This window comes from Notolepis coatsorum (assembly GCF_963971535.1).
Source record: "Notolepis coatsorum genome assembly, chromosome: 8".
NCBI lineage: Eukaryota > Metazoa > Chordata > Actinopteri > Aulopiformes > Paralepididae > Notolepis > Notolepis coatsorum.
Genome location: NC_140172.1, coordinates 61,885,336 through 61,910,112, shown reverse-complemented (window position 1 = coordinate 61,910,112; position 24,777 = coordinate 61,885,336). Strand labels below are relative to the sequence as shown.

Genomic DNA, 24,777 nt, shown 5'->3' with positions numbered 1-24,777 from the left:
CTGAATGCCCCCTGGGGGGTGGTACCACCCCTGTTGAGAAACCCTGATCTACAGTGTACAGTAAATTATGACACAAAGAATAGCTTTTATTCAAAACTTTATTGGGTTTGCTGGGTTGGATAATAAAGAGATGTGGAGCTGAGACAAGGCATGGATGAGAGGCAGTCAATGGGGACATCATTTAAAGGTGAGCAGGAGCAGAATAGCAGAGAGCAACAATGTGGCTCACTCTGCACTCTAATATGTTATCATTCTTATATGTCAGTCTGCACTCTGCAGGTACCATGTTATATTCTTATATGTCAGTCAGCACTCTGCAGGTAACATGTTATCATTCTTATAGGTCAGTTTACAATCTGCAGGTAACATGTTATCATTCTTATAGGTCAGTTTACACTCTACCATGTTATCATTCTTATATGTCAGTCTGCACTCTGCAAGTAACATGTTATCATTCTTATAGGTCAGTCTGTACTGGTAACATGTTATCATTCTTTTAGGTCAGTCTGCACTCTGCAGGTAACATGTTATATTCTTATAGGTCAGTCAGCACTCTGCAGGTAACATGTTATATTCTTATAGGTCAGTCAGCACTCTGCAGGAAACATGTTATCATTCTTATAGGTCAGTTTACACTCTGCAGGTAACATGTTATCATTCTTATAGGTCAGTCTGCACTGGTAACATGTTATCATTCTTATAGGTCAGTCAGCACTCTGCAGGTAACATGTTATCATTCGTATAGGTCAGTCTGCACTGGTAACATGTTATCATTCTTTTAGGTCAGTCTGCACTCTGCAGGTAACATGTTATATTCTTATAGGTCAGTCAGCACTCTGCAGGTAACATGTTATATTCTTATAGGTCAGTCAGCACTCTGCAGGTAACATGTTATCATTCTTATAGGTCAGTTTACACTCTACCATGTTATCATTCTTATATGTCAGTCTGCACTCTGCAAGTAACATGTTATATTCTTATAGGTCAGTCAGCACTCTGCAGGTAACATGTTATCATTCTTTTAGGTCAGTCAGCACTCTGCAGGTAACATGCTATCATTCTTTTAGGTCAGTCAGCACTCTGCAGGTAACATGTTATCATTATTATAGGTCAGTCTGCACTCTGCAGGTAACATGTTATATTCTTATAGGTCAGTCTGCACTCTGCAGGTAACATGTTATATTCTTATAGGTCAGTCAGCACTCTGCAGGTAACATGTTATCATTCTTATAGGTCAGTCTGCACTCTGCAGGTAACATGTTATATTCTTATAGGTCAGTCAGCACTTTGCAGGTAACATGTTATATTCTTATAGGTCAGTCAGCACTCTGCAGGTAACATGTTATATTCTTATAGGTCAGTCAGCACTCTGCAGGTAACATGTTATATTCTTATAGGTCAGTCTGCACTCTGCAGGTAACATGTTATCATTATTATAGGTCAGTCTGCACTCTGCAGGTAACATGTTATATTCTTATAGGTCAGTCAGCACTCTGCAGGTAACATGTTATATTCTTATAGGTCAGTCAGCACTCTGCAGGTAACATGTTATATTCTTATACTGTAGGTCAGTCTGCACTCTGCAGGTAACATGTTATCATTATTATAGGTCAGTCTGCACTCTGCAGACATGTTATCATTCTTATACAGTAAGTCCTATCTTGATGGTTTGGGACAAATATGTCGGGAGACTTTTCCAGGTTAAGGTAAGATTAGGTTTAGACCCAGCGTGTGAGATAAATGTCAACTATGACGTTTGATTTTATGTCAATATTAGATTATTATTTATATTTTTTAAGAATACGTCATTATTGGCTGACGTATTTCAAGGTAAGAAAAAACGTCAATCGGGTGGTTTAAAAGACGGCTGGAGTAGGGGGATCCAGTCCACCCTGTGTGCTCCTCTCAGGATGTTCCCCATTCACTCTGCATCCAATCACATTACAATCACATTACAACTCCATGATTTGATCATCATTAATTTCCTCCTCTCACTGTTATTGCTTACAATATAGTCACAGTAACTCAACAAGGTACAGCGTATTGAACCGTCGCCCTGATGCATGTGGCTCGCAGCATCTCGCAGGCATATTCCTTCCATTCTGTTGTGATTTGCATAGAGTTGTTTATCGACTGAACATGAAAGAGGACCTCGTTGCCACTCACTTAAAACCACCTTCGCTGCAACCGGGAACCTTTGTATCTCCAATTTCAGTGATTTTCATGTTATTAACTTGAAATAAAAGGTTTCATGGCCTTAAAGGAAAACACCAACTTTTTGGGAAATTAGCTTATTTGCCATCTACCCTGGAGTTAGACAAGCAGATACATACCCTTTTCTTCTCTGTGCATGCTTAGGCTTAGGGAACAGCCGCACCGTTAGCCTAGCTTAGTGTCATTCACTGGAAGTAGGTGTGCCAGTGTAGCCTAGTTCCCAACAGTCACGAAATACACTACAAATACAACTCCAAAACGTTCCTGTAAACATGTTGTGACCTGTGTATTTACCATGTGGAGAAAACAATTATAATAATTAGACATTTTAGTTTTCTAAGCAGATATATACTCTGAAATCTTCTTTGCAGAACCACTGCTGCCTGGGCGCAGTGATTTCATCACCTCAAAAGCCCAGTTTTTCTCAAAACAACAGTTGGCGTATTCCTTTAAGGACTTTCTGATTTAAAATACATGGGTGTCTATCTGAAAATGTGGTTGTTTTCTGAAAATGTTGTTGTTTGTCTTAATTCATGAAAAGTTTACCCCGTTGGAGATACAGTATGAGGTTTTCACCAGACAGCAGCGATTTCTTCAACCAAAATGTACCAAAATGTAAATATAATAGGCCACAACTGTGTTTAATTAGACATTTCACAGAGATGAGCCTAGTGTCACTTCAGTAAGATATTTGATTATTTGGAGTGTAATGTGTCAACCATTTAGACCTGACCATTAAATGATGTGGTTATTCTACTAAATTGATCTTAGTTTGAGTCCACATGGTTCTCATTCCAAACAATCAAATAGCTTGGGGATATGACCTTTAAAGTGAAAATCCACCCTAAAACTAAAATGATGTTTGTAATGAATTTGCGCCTTCCCAAACAATGTGTGAGGCAGTATGAAGGTCATAGGTGTCATAGGGCTGCCTTGATGATGTCACATACAGTACGATATTAGAATTTTAAGCAATGACATCATGCTTATTGTGTTGTAAAAAAAAACTAAGAAATATATATATATATTACATTCTAATGATGCTGTCACAATAACCTTTGGGCATTGGGAGCAAATGAGAAAACATTCCAAAACACTTTGCCAACAAACCCAAGGCTAGTGTTTATGATGTGAAATAACACTTTCTGGGGCAAGAACAGCAGATAAATCCTGTTTGAGGGTGGGTTTTCCTTTGCATGAATAGAATAGAATAGAATAGAATAGAATAGAATAGAATAGAATAGAATAGAATAGAATAGAATAGAATAGAATAGAATAGAATAGAATAAAAATACTTTTATTATCCTGTGGGAAATTAGACACTGCAAAAAAAGGAGAATGGATATTCAACTATTTAAAATTTGGGATGTTTTTTTAGTCAAGTGGCACATCAGTCTTTACATTCCTCAAGTGGGAATCAATAATGATACGTGAGGATATGACTAAAATAGTTTATCTTAAAGGGGGATACCAGTCAAACTCATGTGTCAGGAGTCAGGACAATCACATTGTATAACCTTTGTGATATGTGTCAGATTATGGGCATTATAAACAACATTTATTTTTTGCAGTGTTCCATTAGGATTCACTTAAAAACATGGCATGTACCGTGACATGTACCACATCCAACGGACGGTTGAGTTGGCTTGTAAGGTCCAATGAGATTAAGGTTAGGGGTAAGGTAAGGGGTGGGTTTTATACGTGAGGTCCAATTAGATTAAGGTTAGGGGTAAGGTAAGGGGTGGGTTTACGATGAGATGCCTGACTTTTATGGAGTCCTTTAAGAGTAGAATCTGTAAGGCTCTCATTGTCAAAAGGCACTCAAATCCAATCCACACATCAGACCAAAACAAAGAAACAAAAACAAAGGGCAGTACCAAGAGTACTCTTTTGCCTAGAGGTCACTGTTTGACGGTGTACACGTACATGATCAGCTTAGGATCCGTCTTTCAGTTGAGTCACTTAGCAAATGTCGTGTACTGTATGTTGTACCAAAGATCATTGGTTGTACTGTACGTGGCTTCATGGCGATAGCGTCAATCTGTCATCAACCCATCAACCCACTCTTCTGATAGCTAACGTTAGAGCTGGTATTGTGGTGTTGCCTTTTGTTATTATTATCTGTTGACAGGAATAGATTAGTATTAAAAGACAACACCATACCAGCTCTAATGTTGGTACACAAAACATGTTAGCTTGCTGTCATGGGCAAGCCAGCCAATTCATTCATATTCATTAAAAATTAGGCCCTATGTTTCCCCAGCCCTATGTTCCCCCAAGGATTTCCCCCCAAATTAGGCCCTATGTTCCCAAAGCCATATGTTCGCCTATTTCTAAGAAATGTTCCTCCCATCAAGATTAGGCCCTATGTTCCCTCAGGCCTACATCCCCACAGCACAGGTATGGACATTCCCTAACCCTTTCACTACCACACTACAGACGGTTACTGGAAGTTAGTTCTGAAAAAGTAAAACCTTTCCTCCATGGTTTCCAGGGATCAAGCTCCATGAATAGCAGCCATTTTAAACTGAGGAAACATAGGGTTGTGGAAATATAGGGCTGGGGGAACATAGGACTGGGGGAACATAGGGCTGGGGGAACATAGGGCTGGGGGAACATAGACACGCTCCCCCGAAAAGCAAGACGGTGGGGCCACTGTCTCAAAATCTAGGAGTTTCTTTGCGCTTGTGAACTTTGAGCTAGTTTAACACAAACTGACAAAGTGATAAAGACAAACAGTGTTTCTCATATAATTACACTCATTGTAGAATCCCATCAACTAGTTCAGTACAGAACTCTAGTTCAACTAGTCATATTTGATGCTATCGCCACGAGGCTACATGCAGCCAACGATCTTTGGTACAGCGTGATAAACATTTGCTATGCGACTCAACTGAGAAACGGACCCTGAACCCATGTGCCAGGCCGAGCAGATCAAGTACCTACAACGCCATTACAGATTCTACCTTTTAAGGAACCAAAATGGTTCTCAAAATATTTTTGAGCACACATGTACACAAAAAAGGCCTTGTGTCTGGACTCTGGCTTTGAACAAGAGTAATTCAGCTTTACAAATACTGATTACTAGACTGCATGTCCAACAACATAGAAATCACATGTATGTAATAAAATGTAATTATTCAATTGAGTGGCATTCCCCTTTAAAGCATAAACAGTACCCTTGTAGAGGCTTAGCACCTGACTACATCCGTACATGTGCTATATGGTTTCTTTCCTTCTCACACATACCAACAGTGATTTAGGTCACATTTATGTACACAAAGAAAATAAATATCTCTGTTTAAAGTGCCCAACAGACTCTCTCCTTTTGCAGTATTGCTACACACCAGTTATTTGCAGGCACATACAACAGTTGTGTTTCGGTTTCAGACAATCACCCGAAATGAACCGGTTCACATTACTCTATACATTCATCGTACACTAAGTGGAGAAGATAAGGGAGGTATGTTTGTTAAGTCGGTTCACTTTCACGTCTGACTCGTACTCCAGAGGTATTTTTTGAATTCGTTTTTGAATTCATTCGACATCTTGAACGTGCAACACAGTACACTTAACTGCAGTTGACACACATTTGCATTTCATCGGTTGAATTCCATGCAGCAATTATATATAGATGAAAATATACATTCCTCTCCTGATCTGATGGTTTGGTTGTTCCGGGCTCATCCCAGTTTGGCACAGTTTAACCGTCATAGTGTGGCTTATGTAGTGTGGTAGTGAAAGGGTTAAAGTCTCATTTACTCTGCTGTCCATCAGCCTGATCCCACTTAAAACATGTAAATAAAGTACTTATCGACCACAGGAAAAAGGTACGTATTGTACGCTATGTTATAGCCATAAGTAATATATTGCATATTATTTACGCATTTACAAATAAGTAGATACAAATTTTTTTAACTTTGAACGTTTTCAGAAAACATTTGAGTTCCCCTTTGGGGAACAAACCCGGAACGATCGCATGGGAGGCAAGTGCCTTTACCTCAAGACTACAGAGACACACTTTCTGATAGCCTAACCATAACCACACTGTTACCTTAAACTAACCATAACCTTAACCCTAACTTTCTATCAAGGTGGGTGGGTAGCTTATGGTTTGACTCCCGGTCACACTGTTTGTTTTGGACTTTCGCTGATACGAAATGTAAATATATTACTTATATAATAAGTAAATATATTACTTAGGGCTATAGCATAACATACATTATGCAGACCCCCCCCCCCCCCCCCCCACCACTCACCACTCTCTACCTGCGACCTCAACACTGACCCCATGCTAAGACTTATGGGTAATTTACTGTGCACATTTACAGAGGATACCCTGGCGTATCTGTTTGTCCTGCATAATGGATTTAAAGGGGAATGCCACCCATTTTCAAGAAGTCACATATTTTACTCCTGTGCCCCGGGACAGTTCAATCAGTGTTTGTGAACATGCGCCACTCTCTCCTAAAGCCTGACATCAGAGAGAGAGAACCCTTCAATTTGTGGCATTACCTGGATGTAAAACCTGGAGCTGCTCTATAGACTATAATGACTTTGTGAGCTCTTTACACCCAAATGAGGTTCAAAACCTGGTTCAGACATGTTATCGATACTAGACTATGAAACAGCCCCAGCCCCAGACGTTACATCAGTGACATCACACATGTGAGGGGTTCTCTTTCCCTTTAGCTTTAGGAGAGTGTGGTGCATGACAACAAATGGACTGTTGGCTGAACCATCCTGGGGCACAAGGATAACACGTTGATTCTTAAAATCTGTGGCATTCACCTTTAAGAGAAATGAGCTTGGATTAAACTGCACTGCAGCTGATAATGATTACTTATTGCAAGGAGTAGAAACACGTCTGTTTGAATGTGTGTAGATCTATAGGTAGATGCATATGTGTGTGAATTGTGTTTTGGAGAAAGAAGTGCAATTTGTGTGAAGTGTCAGACTGTAAGATATTTCCTGTCTGATCCAGGCATGTCCAGGACAGTTAGAGCCACATTACCTAATACTGCATAGCCTTGCCTACCACAAATTACCACACTGGATGTTGAAATTGGCATGATGCTGTATATGATGGGATTTATAACTAACATAAGAGCAGACGCCACCAGCATGACACGGGTATAGTAGAACAAGTATTTCAAAAAGGATATATTTCTATCGTCAAGCACTGTGTCTAAAATCTGGCCTGTGTTGCTGCACATGCTTAAAATGCATTGGTTACTTGTCCTAAAAGCAGCATCAACAAGGGGTAATTCATTCTTCTAGGGGAGGCGTTCAAGGGGATTGTCTATCATTTCATTTGAGTAGCTTTTTGTATTACTTGTTGCGTGTTGCGTAGTTTTATAAATGGTTTTGCGATACTTTAGTTGTCCTCGCTGATAGAGGGATATATAAGCGTAGTCAGGCACCTGTGTTTTGTATCAAGCAAAGAAAAGGGATGAGGAACTGGGCTGAATCCTTGCACCGTCCAAATTCTACAAATTATTTGATCAAATTTGAAAAGATACTCAACCGGGTGTACAGAGGGGCAGACAGACAGATACCAACAACAAATAAAGTCAGCCAAGCTGTCAGTAGGGATTATTTTAAATGATACCCTGGCCTAAATGAAACCACATATGTGAAATTCCACTTCAGATAGGTAAGCTAATACAGGATCCAGCCCAGTTAATACTACTTACATTGCATTACTCCCTGGCATTTAACAAAAGATTTTTATTATTATTATTATTATTATTATTATTATTATTATTATTATTATTATTATTATTATTATTATTATTATTATTATTATTATTATTATTATTATTATTATTATTATTATTATTATTATTATTATTATTATTATTATTATTATTATTATTATTATTATTATTATTATTATATATGCATATTGATATATGGATTTACATACATGCATGAAATCATTTCTTTTTTGGTGTTGGTTTCGAGTCTGCTTTGGATCCTGAGAGGCCGTGTTCTGTGTTGTCATTTCCTGAGGACGTTACAAGGCACTCCTTACTGCAGAGGGAAACAGACCAGGACAGAGTTACAACTGTGATGTTACAATGCACTCCTTACTGCAGAGGGAAACAGAAACATTTACAACAATTACAGAAACATTATGTTTGCAGACGACTGCCATTGGCTTCCGGTGTACAGTAACTGAGAAAATACAAATTAAACAAAGGTCAGTGTGACTAAAAAAGCCATGCTCACAGGTGAGGAGCATTTATTTTCCTAGAAGGTCACTCTGTTGTGCCATAATATGGTGCCTTAAAGGAAGAAGATACTGTATTATATCCATAGGCAAAACATCAGAAAACAGGCGACAGATAAGAGGTATTTTGTGACTAAAGGCCCCATGAAATCAAAATAGATGTTTAAGTTATTTGATCACATACTGTATGTCTTGCACTGATTGTCACCTATATGCCAGTATCTGTCCCAACAATTATGAAAAAGGTTGTTTTGTTGGTATTCTTAATGGTATTTTAGAGTTGATCACTTCCTGGACCATTTTTTGATGACTCATCCTGCACACGGGGCGGCTGTCTTAAATACTTCGAAGCTTCGAAGCTTCGTTCGATGGGCATGGGATTCGAATGTGAAAATAAGATTTGAATATATTAAAAAAAAAAGTATAATAATATTATTATTATAAATTGTTTTACCTGCAAAATCAACTCAGCCTCTCTTTGTTAACTACAACAATCAATGACGTTTGTTATTTAAGATGAGGTCGGACTCGGCACTGACAGATTTGTGTTCATTGTGCTGCTTTTATAAAGCATCAAATGACGGCTTACAATATTTCATGAAAGCAAAGTGTTTCGTTTGTCTAAGATTTAAAAAAGGTTTAAACTTTACAGCACTGACAATTCTCTATAGTATTTTTTATAGTGTCCCGACCCATATAAAAACATGTCTTAAAACTTTGAGTGCCAGCCACGGCATAATTCGTTATTTCATGCCAACCGTTGAGTGCCAGAAATGAGATATGCCGTTTTTTAATCGTTATTTTTTTTATTAGCGATTTCCATTCATATTTCATCAATCTAGCCTCACGTTACCACTGGCACTCTCTCTGAGCTCGAATTGGGAAAATACCGCCCCCTATCGTCTCTCTGGATGGTACTGCACCCCATTGGATTAGACTGAATGAAACGCATGGGGAAAAAATAGTCCGGATTCCACATTTGACTTGTCAGGCAAGTAACCGGAGACGATCCCAGTCATTGCCCACCATCAGAACAGTGTGGAATATATGTGTCCAGTACCCAGCGTTGGATCAATAAACGCGATCGATATTTGGAATGGCGATCAGGAATTGGAATAATCTTTTTGGAGAACATCTGATCTGAGGTAAGGAATCTATTTGACCAGTATTGGGATAATCAGAGCTGTTTTCACCTATATATCAACGTGTCCCATATGTGTGTGTGTGGCTGTGAGTGTGTGTAGCTGATCAGGAAATAAGAGAATCGATTTTTCAGCCCGCTTCTATAGCGTGCATAAGTACACATATACTATCAATAATCTAGCGTTTATTTGAAAACGATTAATAAATAGGCCAAAAAATGACAACGTGTCTGTGTATTACAGTAAAGCGCAATTCCTGCAGAATCTTTTTTTTTCTGAAAGTTTAAAAAAACGAGCGTTTTTCAAAATGGTATAAAACGGAAATGAACCGATTAAAAACCGATCAGTTTTGACAATGTTGACTGCAAACAAGTCATTGATAAGCGAAGGTCGTATTAGACACATAATTTAAGATATAGTTTATGCGTTCACAAATGCGAGTGCTCTGTCATTGAATAGAGCGTCGGCACTCAACGGGGTATATAGGACTGGCACGGCCAGCACGGAAAGTGTTAACACTTTCAGCGGGTTAACTCGCCGAACGTTGAGCGCCAGGACCCCCGAAAACCCGAGTATAGTCGGGTTTTCATCGTTATTTCTTTTATTCGATATTTCCATTCATAAAAACATGCCGGCAGCCTGTCTTATCACTGGGGATGGGTCTGAGATCGCAAAAGTCCAATACCGCCGCCTAACGCCTTGCGGACGCTATTGCACTCCATTTTAAACTATGTGGCTTGGTGTCTGGGCCGAGCTGCGGCGTGCAGGCGGGGTCTAACTACTCGGGCAAGGCAAGCGCTTATAACGGATGCATCGACGAGGGTCGGGCCCCCCCCGTTCATGTTCAATGCTGGATTACGTTGGCACCTTGGTCGACATCAGTACTTGGAATGGCGATCAGATAATTGGAATATTCTGTTCGGGGCAGATGCTGGTCAAAGTAAGGACTATAGTATCAATATTGCGTTGATCCAAAAATTCCTTCATGGTGTGTGGCGTGTTCCGTTGGTTGCGATCAAAGCACGGAGGCCCCCCCCCTTTCAGTGCTATAGCTACCGTAAACACCAATCAATATCCGCAACAAGTCCCTCCATAGCTTCCTGTTTTCACAGGAAACATGTAAATTATGTGGAATCAAATAAATAGCATTCCATTTCACAGGCCCTTTAATTATCCTTCAATTGCTACCTTGTGTTGATAGAAATCGCATGCTTATAAAATGGTTGTGTTGTTAGAAATAAAACAAATGTGACATTGAGAGTTGATGTGCGTGAGGTCTTCAGCCCTGCATCACTTGTATTACTCACTTTTCATTCCTCTCCTCAATTGTCATAAGAATGAAGATAGTTAAGTTCTTGATCAGCATGAATCCCATCAACAAGGCGATACCGCCACCTACTGCCGAGGCTATAATGATAGTCAAGGTGTTGTCCACCACCCTCACTACAGACAGAATAGAAGAGAGGAGACAGATGATGGGGTAAAGATGGAATAGCGTACAGTTACACATTTCCATGTAGACACGATATATATCGCGATATTTTTACATTTCATCGAAAGCACTTAAAAATGCTTGATTTAACACTTTTATGGATACAGTCACGCCAATATGATGATGATAATATGATCCCTGCAACATATGTCTGCATTAAACCATGAAGATGCTTTCAAAAATAATTAAGTTTAAAAAAATCTAAGAGTACACAGTAAATTCCGCAGAGTAAATTCTACTCAAACTGAGTACATTTGACTCAAACTGAGTAAAACTTTACTCAGTTTAAGCAAAATGTACTCAGTTTACTGACACTAATACAGAAAAGAAATGATTAATTAACATCAGACAATTTATATAAAAACTCTTGGATGCTGGATGATGTAAGCTACTGTGTTTTCTATCCACTTTAGCCAAAAATACACACACACACACACACACACACACACACACACACACACACACACACACACACACACACACACACACACACACACACACACACACACACACACACACACACACACACACACACACACACACACACACACACACACACACACACATAGACACTACTGTGAGAAAATTATAATAATTTGTATTATCAGCAATGTTATAACATCCTACTGGTAGGTGTGTGCATCATGTGTACTTAATATATATACTGTATATTTACTTTTTAATTGCATGAAACATTATGAAGTATTCTCTTATGCCGCTTTTCCACTGCATGGTACCTACTCGACTCGACTTGCTTTTTTTAGGTTTGAGTTTGAGCGTCTTGTTTGCCGTAGTTGAAGTGATGAAGTGTGAAAGATCTCCGGTAAGGAACCTGATGTCAACACAGAGTTGGAACCTGCGATGCATGAAGTGATATATATATAAACGAACAGCCAATGTGATGTTATCTTTGAACCTCTGTTGTAAAGCTTCGTAAATATACCCCCCCTTTCCCCACTAATGGAACTGGTGTTGTGGAGTCTGTGAGCGTTTCCAGGGTTAGTGGCTAAAGTTAGTTAGCTTAGCTAGCGGCTAACTTAGTTACCGCCTCTCTGTCTCTGGGTGTGTGTGTGTGTGTGTGTGTGTGTGTGTGTGTGTGTGTGTGTGTGTGTGTGTGTGTGTGTGTGTGTGTGTGTGTGTGTGTGTGTGTGTGTGTGTGTGTGTGTGTGAGTGAGTTTGTACGTGTATGTGCGTGTACGTGACGTAACTTGGGAGTGTGACTTTGTCTGAGAGGGAGAGAGGAAAGCGCTGCGCTAAAGTAAGTCTCATCTCAGCCGCGACAGCTTAAAAACTGAGGTGAGGGTTTGTGCAAAACATCACGATGTCCACGATACGTTTAAAAAGTATCGTTAATGAACTGTACCCGATATTTATTTAATATCGTCACATCGCCCACCCCTACCCTGGTGGTATTATGCGTTTCATAATTATGTGGAGTCTCTGTCCACAGCTAATCTCGCATTTCGATGAACTGTCACAAATAGGTTGACAGCAGGTCAACCCAATACAATACACTGCTTTTGGCTTTTGGAAAAGATCTTGCAGACAGACTGAATAGGTGCATATATGAGGTTTCTCATCATCCAAAGTGAAATCCGAAAATCCAAAATTCAGAGAAATCGATATTGGTTGTGATACCTTTGTATAATTGCAGTAAACAAATGAGACTATTCCTGAAACCATTGGTAGCCTAATTCTCATGATAAGACCACATTTCCCATAAACCGCTTCCTGTTTTGCCGTTAGCTTCCACCCCACAGCATGGGAAATGTTTTGGTGACTAGAGGAGAAGCTGAGAAGCCTTGCTAATGGTGAACGTGAAGTTATTTTTGTTGATAAAGCAAGTTTTGTTTGTAAAGGCTTCCTTTGTACCGTAATTCCTTCAGCAGAACTCCTGTGGATCCTGCCAGACACACAATATCAATTATCTTTCAGTCTCTATTGATCTCAACTTGTTTCTGCAGTAATCCTGCCAAGGTATGGACATTGAATTTATAATGATATATTGATGTCAAAATCTCCCTAGTAGCACCTTTAATTTAAGTATGTAATAGTGTAAATAATAACTGTATTTGTATAGCACTTTTCATACAGAAATTGCAGTTCAAAGTGCCTCACAACAGTAAAAAATACAGGCATAAGCGAGCATAACAAATTAAATACAAAAAGATAGAGAGGTAGCAAGGTAAGGTAAATCACAGTTTTTTCAGTAATACAAATAATAAAATAGAATAGATTATAGAGTAAAAAAGTGTGGCTTGATTCAGTTTGAAATAGGCTAAAAATTATAAAATAGAACGGACAGTAAAAAGTGTGATAACATTTTTCAATAAAAAATATATAACAACAGAGCAGTGTATCGCTCTTAATACTTTGAGTTTCTAACATACAACAGAGCATCGCTCTAACATACAACAGAGCAGTGCATCGCTCTTAACACTTTCTTTACAAAGTTCAGTTTTGAATTACAACAGAGCAGTGCTCTTAAAATTACAGTGCATGTGAGGTAGTGAGATAACATTTGCATAGAAGGTAGGTAGGGTAAGAATAGTGCAGGTAAAGTACAATTTGTGTCAGGATATCCCTGATGTTTCATTGAAATGCCTGAGCAAAGAGTTTTAAGCTGTCTTTTGAAGATGTCTAGTGAGTTGGCTTCCCTGATGTTTCTGGGAGCCTCTAGTAGTCCAGCAGCTGATGATCGCAGTGTTCTTGCTGGCCTGAGTGTTGGCGATGTAGCTAGGTCCCTAGAGCTTTGTATGTAAGGAGAAGGACCTTAAAGTCAATTCTAAATGTTACAGGAAGCCAGTGTAAAGCAGCTAAGACTGGACTAATGTGCTCTCTCCTTTTGGTTCTTGTTGTCAGGCTGCAGTGTTTTGGATTAGCTGAAGCCTCTCTGTAGTTTTCTTAGGGAGACCTGTGAAAAGTGCATTACAGTAGTCTAACCGGCTAGATATGAATGCATGAATTAGCTTCTCAGCATCGTTTTGATTAATAAATGGTTGTACTTTTGCTATATTTCTGAGATGGAAGAACGATGTTTTTCGTCACTTTGTTAATATGAGAATTGAAGTTCAGTTCTCAATCTATGATAACCCCGAGACTTGTGACCTCAGATAATTTTGATCCAAGGGGTTAGTCTTGCCAGGTTCTTTATTAATGTTTCTTTTTTTGTCTTGGGGCCGATAATCAGAATTTCTGTTTTGTTCTCGTTTAGTTTCAGGAAGTTCTTACTCATCCATTTATTTATTGCCAATAAGCAGTCTGTAATGGAGTTAATAGCTGTATCATTTGGTTCAGCAGATATGTACAGTTGTGTATCATCCGTATACATTATGTTCTCTGATGATATCACCCAGCAGTAACATGTAAAGGGAGAAGAGTAAAGGACCTAAGCAACCATAATTGTTGTCATATCTCAGACATGTGGCCTCCTAGTTTAACATAGAATTTCCTCCCTCTGATGTATGTTTTAAACCAGCTTAGCACATGTTCTGAGAAACCGACAAGGTTTTCAAGACAATCGATTAGAATATCGTGATCGATTGTATCAAATGCTGCAAACGAGTAAAGATGTAATAGTGTGTAATACTGTGTAATAGTATTAGGGCTGACCCCGATTAGTAGAATAGTCAACTAATCGATTGAAAGTAGCCGTAGTCGACTGCCAACCTCTTAGTCAAACGAGTAAAGATGTAATAGTGTGTAATACTGTGTAATAGTATTAGGGCTGACCCCGATTAGTAGAATAGTCGACTAATCGATTGAAAGTAGCCGTAGTCGACTGCCAACCTCTTAGTCAAATGATTTTTTTTAAATAATAATTATATATAAATATATATATTTTATATTTTTTTGTCATTCTTTCCAAAAGCAAAGAGGCCTAGAAGTGTGGCTAATGCTAATGGCGCGCATACCAGAGAGGCTAACGGCCTAAGAAACGGGCACAGAGGCACTGAAAGAGGATTTCACCCATCTAATGAACACACTAAATGGTAAATGGCTGCTTTTTTATATAGCGTTTTTATCCAAAGCGCTTTACAATTTGTTACTCACATTTTACCCATTCACACACCGACGGCAGAGGCAACCATGCAAGGTGCCAACCTGCTCATCGGGAGCAATTAGGGGTTAAGATATTTGCACTCTACTGAGCACTCCTTTCTAGTTGGATATTTAAATGGCGTCGCAGAACATTTCCACTCACACTCGTCCACCACGATGAGGGTGAAAATGGCGGTGTGGTTTCGGCCCTTCTCTTTGGGGTTGCGTCCGTAGCACATGTACTGGCCCTCGTCGTCGAAGGTGATGTTTGCCAGCACGATGGAGATGTTATTTGTTTTAGGGCTGCCCACGAAATCGATCCGCTCTCGGTAGATGGTCACGGAGTAATCAATCCCCGTATCAGGAATCACAGCGTCGCAGATCTGAGTGACAACAGAAAGTCGTCAGTCATCCAAGTAATTTAGATTAGATTAATGTATTGTCATTATACATCACAAGTACAGTACAATGAAAATAAGTTTGGCATCCAACCAGAGTGCAAAAGTGAAATAGCAATATACAGGTGATTAAACTAGATATAAAATATATAAAGCGTATAGTAATAGTGCTAATCAGATGTATGTACATACAGAGTTGTAGTATTATTATGTACAGTGAGACAGGTATAAAGACACTATGGTAGTAAGTCATATTGGCCAGCAGCGTAACTAGTAGGTAAGGGATATGTAATTATGTACAGATATAGATATAGTATATTACAGATATGTAAAAAGGGATTACATGCAGGTATAGACAGATGTGGATAAATATATTATGTATGGTAAATATATGGTATATACAGCATTACATGCTATCATACAGAGTTATATGGGTTATATGCAGGTGTAGGTAATAGGTATATAGAAATGATTAAATTGACGTATATTCAGACAGATATGGAAATATAAATATATTCATAGCATTTAATCAGTTGTCCTTTATTCTCAAACATTTCCTTGGCCATTGTAGCCTACTTCAGTTGATGAAAATAGGAGTTATCTTTTTTGTCAGGTGAAGATAAGATAACATATTCCTTTATTGATCCCTTGAGGAAATCGGGTCATCATAGCAACATGGGGGAGGGAAGGTATAGGTATGGGCAGGGTAATAGAAGAAAGACATAAATATAGGCAATAAAATTCAATCTGAATATAGAAATATGAGAAAAGTAAACAGTGTAAAATCGGTTATATTATACGTTACAATAAATATAGGCAATACATTTTTATTTTTATTTTTTTATCTAAACGGTATACACAAGGTGCAGTATACACAGTATACAACTGGCATAATATACGTCATAAGTCCGTGCAGGTTTTGGTGACACTTAGTGGTCAGACATTCCAGTTCTCGAGTTATGCAGAATAGCTGCTGGCAACAATCCATGCCCACGGTCGTGGAGCCTGATGGCCACCAGCACAAAGGACTGGCTGAGGTGGTTAGTGTAGTCTGTTGCTGAACGTGCTCCTCATATCATTTTGGCTAGTCTTGGCATATTTGACTGAGAAACTGAATAAGCAGGCATTGGTAATGGCATGTGTGATACTGCTTGTTGTCTCGTGAGACGACGAGTGATGTATTGGCGCAGGGGGCGGGATATTTGGGAAAACATGGTCGTCATGACTCTCTTTTGGATGTTTTTCCAGGTATCCTAGCGCGCGCAGCTAATGCTAATGCTACAATGTTGGGGCGCCGTTCCCCATGTACCCCGCCGAGGGCTGTCTTTACTGTCTTCCCTCCTCTTAACCATTCAATGCTGACGGTCAATCGGTGTCTAATGTTGGGGGTTTAGCGGGGGCTTATTTACCCTTTCAGGGCTCAGGGCAGGTGTGCTTTTTGTGAATCTATGAATTGAAAATGGGGGTCCCTGATGTAGACAGGACTAGCGTTTTCTCTGGTCTGCATCGCCTTAACAATTGTGTGTATTGGGCTAGCCCATTCTGCAGTATGTTAATAGAGTTTTCGTTCATTCTTTCATTTATCCCTTCATGGGTGCACACCGCAGTGGAGGTTGTTACATGACTACTAGTGGAGCAGTGCTTCACTAGTAGTAGACTTTGGTCAGCAGCCACCACTGGTGTTCCGTGCTTAGTGAAGCAGGTGGCATCAGTCCTTTGCCCTGACATGGTGGAACGGTGTCCCGAGTCGGCCCGGCAGGTGGCTGGTGGGCTGATGAAGCCTATACCGCCGCAGTACAGAATTTAGCAGTGACTGGCAACATTGCTCAATTGGCTGCTTTTCTGTCAAAAATGGTGTCGGGTGGTGGGGCCTTAGGGCCAGCCGACGTCAAAACCATCGCGCGAGGTTTTGAGGTTATTAGGCTTTTGACCTAGCCGCAAGCTATAACCGCAGGGAGGGCTAGGATGCTGTCAACGGTTGTTCACAGGCATCTTTGGTTGGAGCAATCTCCCCTTGAGGAGGGGAGGGGTCTCCTCCTCAGGGCTCCCCTCTCCGCGGGTGGACCTTGGTCTGGGCCCCACGCTGCCCCACACCGCGCAGCCAGAGGTGAGAGCACGGCTTCGCCAGCGGCTGCGGCGAGGCCCCCGGCCAGCGGCCATGTTTCCCCCGCCTGAGATACCCTGGACACAAAGAAAACAGGTGATCACAAGGCCGACAGCCTCGGCGGCCCGAGGGATCGGCTATATTAGATGGGCACGCCCTAAAAAACCATTGCCATCTAGCTGTGTCTAGCACGCTCTCCGGTTACTCCCCCCCGCTACACTACGGGACACAGGACTCTGATTTGTTCCCTTTGGCTGCGGGCCGCGTTCTTCCAGTGAAGAGCAAGTGGCCCCACATTTAGTTTCTCATGGAGACAGGGGCTGACACCCAGTTGCTAGCTAGGCCTGGGTCTGTCTATGAGAATGCTGTGCTGTCAAGCGGCTCCCACACCACACGTCCTGCGTCTGTGTTTGGTAAGCCTGGTGTTGTATCTGTCGACGGAGCAGGGTTCCCTGTATCAAAAAAATTGTGTCAGAGGGGGAACTCTAGGCCCAGGAGGTCGCAGCGTGGGTTCCCCCCAGCCCCGCCCTCGCCAGGCCGGGTATTATGTTAGTGCCTCCCCCGTCTGGACTTCCGATCCTGCGGTGGTCAGCAGGCACGTGTGATTTGGGTGGTAGTAATATCACTACAGGGCTACGGTGTGTAGAGACCCACCCTATCGGGCAGTGTGAGGACCACACACCATGCATGTCCAGCTGCAGAGCAGGCTGTCCTCAGCAAGCTAAGCCGGGAAGATGCTCAGCGGGGGAGCCTATGTCACCAGGGGTGATGGCCGCTCCCCCCGTATCAGACCGCCCCTTCTGTCGGGGTCCCCCACTTGGGTGCGATTGCCTCATTGGTAGAGTGCGTGGAGACCGCGCTGGGGTCTCTGCGTCGTCAGGGGACACGAATTGTATTCTACCCTGGACGACGTTCTGGTCCTCGGCCAGTCAGAGAAGATCGCTAGGTCTCATACCAGGCAGGTGGTGCAATTCCTCACCAGCCTGGGTTTTGCTGTAGACTGGAAGTAGAGTACTCCTCTTTCCTGTCAACGAGTGGAGTACTTGGGCTTATTTCTAAGCTCAAGGTCTATATGGGCATCCCTCTCGGAGCGGCGGCGAGTGGATGTTCTCGGCGCGCTCGGGAGGTTCCGTCCTAGGACGGTTACGGCGCTGTCCGTCATGCGCCTGCTCGGTATGATGGCATCTGCTCGCTCTGTGGTCCCTGTTGGCCTCCTCTTCATGAGGAGGATACAGAGGTGGTTTTCCAGTATGGAAATAGACCCGGTGAGAGACAAGTGGAAGCGGCTGAAGGTTCCCATGTCAGTACTGGGGGACCTCACCCTCTGGGGAGGGCCTGGGGCCCTCACCAGCGGGGTCCCCATGGGCAGCAGGCTGTCGCATGTCACAGTCTTCACCGACGCCTCCCTCACGCGATGGGGGGGGACGTGTCGGGCCAACGCAGTAGGGGGCAGCTGGCAGGACCATGCTGCCCGGTCTGCACTACATTTCAATGTGTTGGGATTGAAGGCAGTCCTTCTGGTCCTCAAACGGCTCGGCCACCTTGTGGTGGGCAAGCATGTTTTGATCAGGACGGACAACACGACGTCAGCGTTGTATATCGACAGACAGGGAGGAGTACGCTCCCCCCGTCTGCACCGGGCGGCGGTCGAGCTCTGGCTATGGGCGTTTCTCAATCTGCGCAGCCTGAGGGCTCTCAACATCCCCGGCAGGGAGAATGTGGGTGCAGATGTGATGTTGTGGGGCGGTCCTCACCCTGACGAGTGGGGACTACGTACGCTGGGAAGTGGCGTATGGTCGAGAGTGGGGGGCAGAACATTGTTCAGCCACCCTCTCGTGGGACGTTCTTGCTTGGTGCACGGCGTCTCAAGCCTGTGGAACGTTCTCTGTCTCTGAGTCGGGACCTCCAACTGTTCTGGAAAGGCTGTTGGGGGCCCCGTTTGGACTCTTGAACAGGCGCCATTTTTGGGCCAGCACCTCCGCTAAATGCGTGGGTGGGCCATGTGCTCTCTCGGTGCGGCCTGAGTGCCTGTCTGTTCGGGCCGATAACGGGGCGACTCTGAGGCCTAATCCGGTCTTCGTGCCAAAGAATATCCGGAGCTCTTTTCGCTCCAGGGATATTGTGATTCAGGCGTTTCATCCTCATCCTCACGCTAGTGGGTTGGAGTCGAGCCTTCACCTGTCGTGTCCTGTCCGTACACTGGGGGTTTACCTTAGTCGCACGCAGGTTCTCAGGGCTTCCGATCAAGTGTTATTTGTTACGGTGGCCCTCGCGCGGGTGAGGCGCTGTCCAAGCAGCGCCTGTCACATTGGTTGTGCAAGGGCATTGCCCTTTGCTACACGTTGGCTGGACGGGTTCCCCCCGGGGGCGTCAGGGCGCACTCCATTCGTGGTGTGGCGGCCTCTGCTGCCCTGTTAGGGAGGGCCTCGGTGGAGGACATTTGTGCTGCGGCCTCCTGGTCCTCCCCGAGTCCTTTAGGTTTTACCTCATGGATGTGACTGGGGGTTCTGTGAAACTCCTAGGCAGTCCTGAGGTCCAGGACCTCTCCTGCGTCCCGCCATCAGGTGGGCTAGCGGGAGTGTGTGGGTGTGGACCGCGGGGTACTGTGTCACACATGGTCCCGCTTGCGCTGTGCGTTCAGGGGTGCCTGGTTCCCCCCCTTTTCGCACTTTGGTGGAGTTGACTGCCTCCCCCCTTCGTTAGGACGGGCGGGTGGACGGGACTCCCCTCCTCCCTGGCTGGGGCTTACGGGCCCTCAGGGGGTGCATTTGTCTGCTCTGCCCTTATCTCAGTAGGCAGAGCGGGACGCGAGGCCAGTTGATATGTAACGTATATGGTTATTCTATGAGGAGTGGCGTGGTCACGTGCAAGTGGGTGCATTTGTTTTTGTTTCTCGTGCACGCTAGGTGCGTGGAGATAAGGGGTTATCTCAGTAGGCAGAGCGGGACGCTCAGCCAGTATCATTTAACTAGGGTTATAGAATAACCATACGGTTTAAATATACCTGAATTCAGCCGTATAGCTAACATTCGCTTTTTAAACGTTAGCTGGCTACAGTCCATGAATTTGGCCCTCCTAAAAACACAAAATAAATATAAGGAAAAGAAAACTAGCTTAGATCAAATTAGACATTTAATAAATAGGACAAAAACACAGGTGCAAATGTAATGAAACAAACTGTCCATGGGTTAGTGGGGTATTTATTTTTAGTGATAGTTAAAGATCATTCCAGAAGCTGGGGCATTAAAACAAAAGGCTGACTTTCCAAGCTCAGTCTGCACTCTGGGTGGGGAGCTTAAAGGAACACACCAACATTTTGGGAAATTAGCTTATCGTCTTCTCCAGAGAGAGACAAGAAGATAGATACCAGTTTCCTCTCTGTGTGTTCAGTAGAAAGCTATCTGGCTGCATGTTAGCCTAGCTTAGCACAATGAATAGAAGCGGACATGACCGGTTAGACTTCGGGAGAGGTGTTAGTTGGACAATGCCTAGGCTAACCGGTTATGTCCACTTCCATTCATTGTGCTAAGCTAGGCTAACATGAGTAGCCTGGATGACTTTTGCAATGGCTTTATGAATGTCCATCATTGTTAGAATGTTCATTCCTCAAGATTCTAATCACACAGGTTTGATAGTATACCTCAAGTTTGACAAAACATCTACTCTGATGCTGAATATATCGGTCCAAAGGCACGTCAGAGAGGCTGTGTGTGTGGTCCTTACCTTCATCATGGTGCCATTGTCGTTGAAGTCCCATCTGAAGTAAAGGTTCTTGATGCCAATACAGCTAGCGTATGTACAGGGCAACGTGACTGTGCTCCCATTTACTGCCGTCAGGAAGGGGATCTTCCCCACATTCATCTCAAGGGCCCGAGCAGACCACACACCTGAGGACGAGGGTACATCACAGCATTGATTAAGAGCAGACCACACATCTGAGGACGAAGGTACATCACATCATCGATTAAGAGCAGACCACACATCTGAGGATGAGGGTACATCACATCATCGATTAAGAGCAGACCACACATCTGAGGATGAGGGTACATCACATCATCGATTAAGAGCAGACCACACATCTGAGGACGAGGGTACATATCACATCATTCTTCCTCCCGAGAGAATTAACGTCGGCCATTTTGATTGGAGTGTACATCCCACCTCAAGCAAGCACTGTGGAAGCGCTTTCAAAGTTACACAACAAGGTAAATAAACTCCAAACAGCTAACGCTGACGCTGCTATTTTGGTCGCGGGTGATTTCAACAGGGCGAATCTTTAAAAAGTTTTGCCAAATTTCCATCAGCATGTGACTTGTCCCACCAGAGGCAAGAATATATTAGACCACTGCTACTCGCAAATTAAGGACGGGTACAAGTCGCAGGCTCGTAGTCCATTTGGTAAATCTGATCATGACATCATCTTTCTTATGCCAGAGTACAGACAGAGTCTCAAACGAGTTCCTGTAGTAACGTGAGAAGCGAAGCGTTGGTCTGTGGAATCGGAGAACATGCTGCAAGAGGCACTCGCGTGCACAGACTGGAGCGTGTTCTGTGAGAACACAGATAAAAACGATTACACTGAAACAGTGCTGGACTTTGTTGGTACTCTGGTAGAAGAAACAATCCCCTCCACCACAATATTTTTCCCAAATAGTTTTCCCAAACCAAAAGCCCTGGGTAGATAAATCCGTCCGTGAGGCTCTGAAAGCGTGCACCTCAACCTACAACACTGGGCTCGTGACAGGCAACATGAACGAGCACAAGGCAGCAAAATACAACGTAAGGAGGACAGTAATAAAGGCAAAAAGGCGGCGGTTCGGTGGCCGAGCGGAGATTGCGTTCGTCACCAACCCCGGAGCTGTGAGCTGGATTCGCCTGTTCGAATCCAGCTCACAGCTCCGGGGTTGTCACCAGCTTGGCTGGCCGTCTGCACTAATACAATTGGCTGTATTAGAGGGTGGGAGAAGCTGGCGGGGTGGGTCCGGGTCGTTGTAAACAGCGACTCCTACAGTTCGGTCGGGGCGCCTGCTAAGCGCGGATAGGACTTGAGGGGGATAGTGTGGTCCTCCCACACGCTACGCCCTCTCGATGAGAATCCGCGCTGCCAGGTGAAAAGAAGCGGTGATTGGCTGGACGTGTGTCGGAGGAAGCACGTGGTAGCCTCCACTCTCCCAGATGATCTGACTGTGGGGGGTAAGTGCGCAGCGACCAGGAAAGGGACTGGGAATTGGCATACGACTAACATTGGGATGGGAGAAAATCGGAGGAAAATGGAGGGGGAAAAAGATCAAAAAAAAAAAAAAAAAAAGGCAAAAAGGCGATACAGCGATAAGGTGGAACTTCAATTTGAACAGGCTGATTCCAGAGGTATGTGGCAGGCATGGCCATAGCCAGCTATGAGGTCACCGAGGTCTGGACCTCGGTAACTAATTGTAACTATTAAAAAAATATATAAATATTTATAAAAAATAAAATAAAAAAATATATATTTTTTTTTTGGTCAACGACCGCCCACTACTAGGCTGGGACAGCGGCCCATTGGTACTGACTGACACTGGGCTGGCCCAATCACATCTCTTACTAAGCACCCCCCGCCAGTCGTGCAGGTACATGACTGAGAGGGGGACTGGTACATGACTGAGATGGGGCTGTGGCACATGACTGAGATGGGACTGTGGTACATGACTGAGAGGGGGCTGTGGTACATGACTGAGAGGGGGCTGTGGTACATGACTGAGAGGGGGCTGTGGTACATGACTGAGAGGGGGCGGGTACATGACTGAGAGGGGGCTGGTATACAGGACTGAGAGGGGGCTAGTATACATGACTGAGAGGAGGCTGGTACATGACTGAGAGGGGGCTGGCTGGTACATGACTGAGAGGGGGCTGGTACATGACTGAGAGGGGGCTGGTACATGACTGAGAGGGGGGCTGGTATACATGACTGAGAGGGGGGCTGGTACATGACTGAGAGGGGGCTGTGGTACATGACTGAAATGGGGCTGTGGTACATGACTGAGATGGGGCTGTGGTCAGGGGCGGAGCTTCCTACAGGCGATATAGGCGGTCGCCTATAGGGGGCGCCAAAAAAATGTAAAAAAAAGAAAAATAATTATAAAAAGTATAAAAATCCAGTATAAAAAGAGAAGAAAATAAGAAGACGAGAAACGTGCCAAAGTGAAAGGTATGCAATTTTGTACAACTTCCAAGACCTGCCACACCAAGAGCTGATGAAGCAAGCAGAGGCACTTGTACACACCTTAAACCATGGAGGGCAATCTGATTTGGATGGGAAAAAGCTGGCTCAGGAGTTGGACAATTTGATGTGATTGATGACTTTGCAGCGAGGAAGGCCAGAAGGATTGCACTGTAAATGGAAACCAGTAGGAGCTACAGGCTAACCTTGAAGTGTGATGATAGGGAGTGGAATGTAAATAGTTCTTTAGACAAAGTGAATTTGTAATTTTTATTTATTTGTTTGTTTATTTAGCATATTATATTTTAATTATATATGTGTAACATATTTTACAATACATCATTTTCTTTTAAAGCAAATGTGCACGTTATTTTATTGTTTGTTATTGTTATTATTATTATTATTGATTGTTAGCTAAGTTGTTTGTTTTAATTCTTTAGTGTGCACTTTACATTTCTTCTTAATTTTCTTTGAAAGCAAATTTGCACATTCTTTTATTGTTTGTTATTATTGTGTGTTAGCTAAGTTGTTTATTTGTTTTAATTCTTTAGTGTGCACTTTACATTTATTCTTAGCTCTTGTTCTTGCTTGTAAAAAATAAAGGTGCAGTACTTTACTGTATAACTGTTAACCCTTTCACTGCCACACGACGGAGGGTTAACCCTTTACTATCACACAACCGACGGTCGTGAAAGGGTTAACCTTCGGTGTATTGTCGCAGTGAAAAGGGTTAACCGGTTGGTAGCGCGGCAGTGTTTTGGTTTTTTTGGGGGGGGGGGGGGGGGGGGGGGGGGGGGGGGGGCGCAGTGGTGAACCTCGCCTAGGGCGCCAAATGTGCTAGGTCCGCCCCTGGCTGTGGTACATGACTGAGAGGGGGCTGGTACATGACTGAGAGGAGGCTGGTATACAGGACTGAGAGGGGGCTGGTATACATGACTGAGAGGAGGCTGGTACA

General features: G+C 43.1%; 1 protein-coding gene across 1 annotated transcript in view; it reads right to left on the bottom strand.

The window, feature by feature from the left end:
* Positions 1-8,153: 8,153 nt before the first annotated feature.
* LOC311233472 (sodium channel regulatory subunit beta-4-like) overlaps positions 8,154-24,777 on the bottom strand; it is a gene marked incomplete at both ends in the record, with an annotated part of 55,798 nt that continues 39,174 nt past the window's right edge. Inside the window, 4 exons of the mRNA XM_084320440.1 lie at positions 8,154-8,250; positions 10,899-11,034; positions 15,288-15,507; positions 21,350-21,513. Coding sequence (XP_084176566.1) covers positions 8,154-8,250; positions 10,899-11,034; positions 15,288-15,507; positions 21,350-21,513 — 617 coding nt within the window. The remainder of the gene's footprint in view (positions 8,251-10,898; positions 11,035-15,287; positions 15,508-21,349; positions 21,514-24,777) is intronic.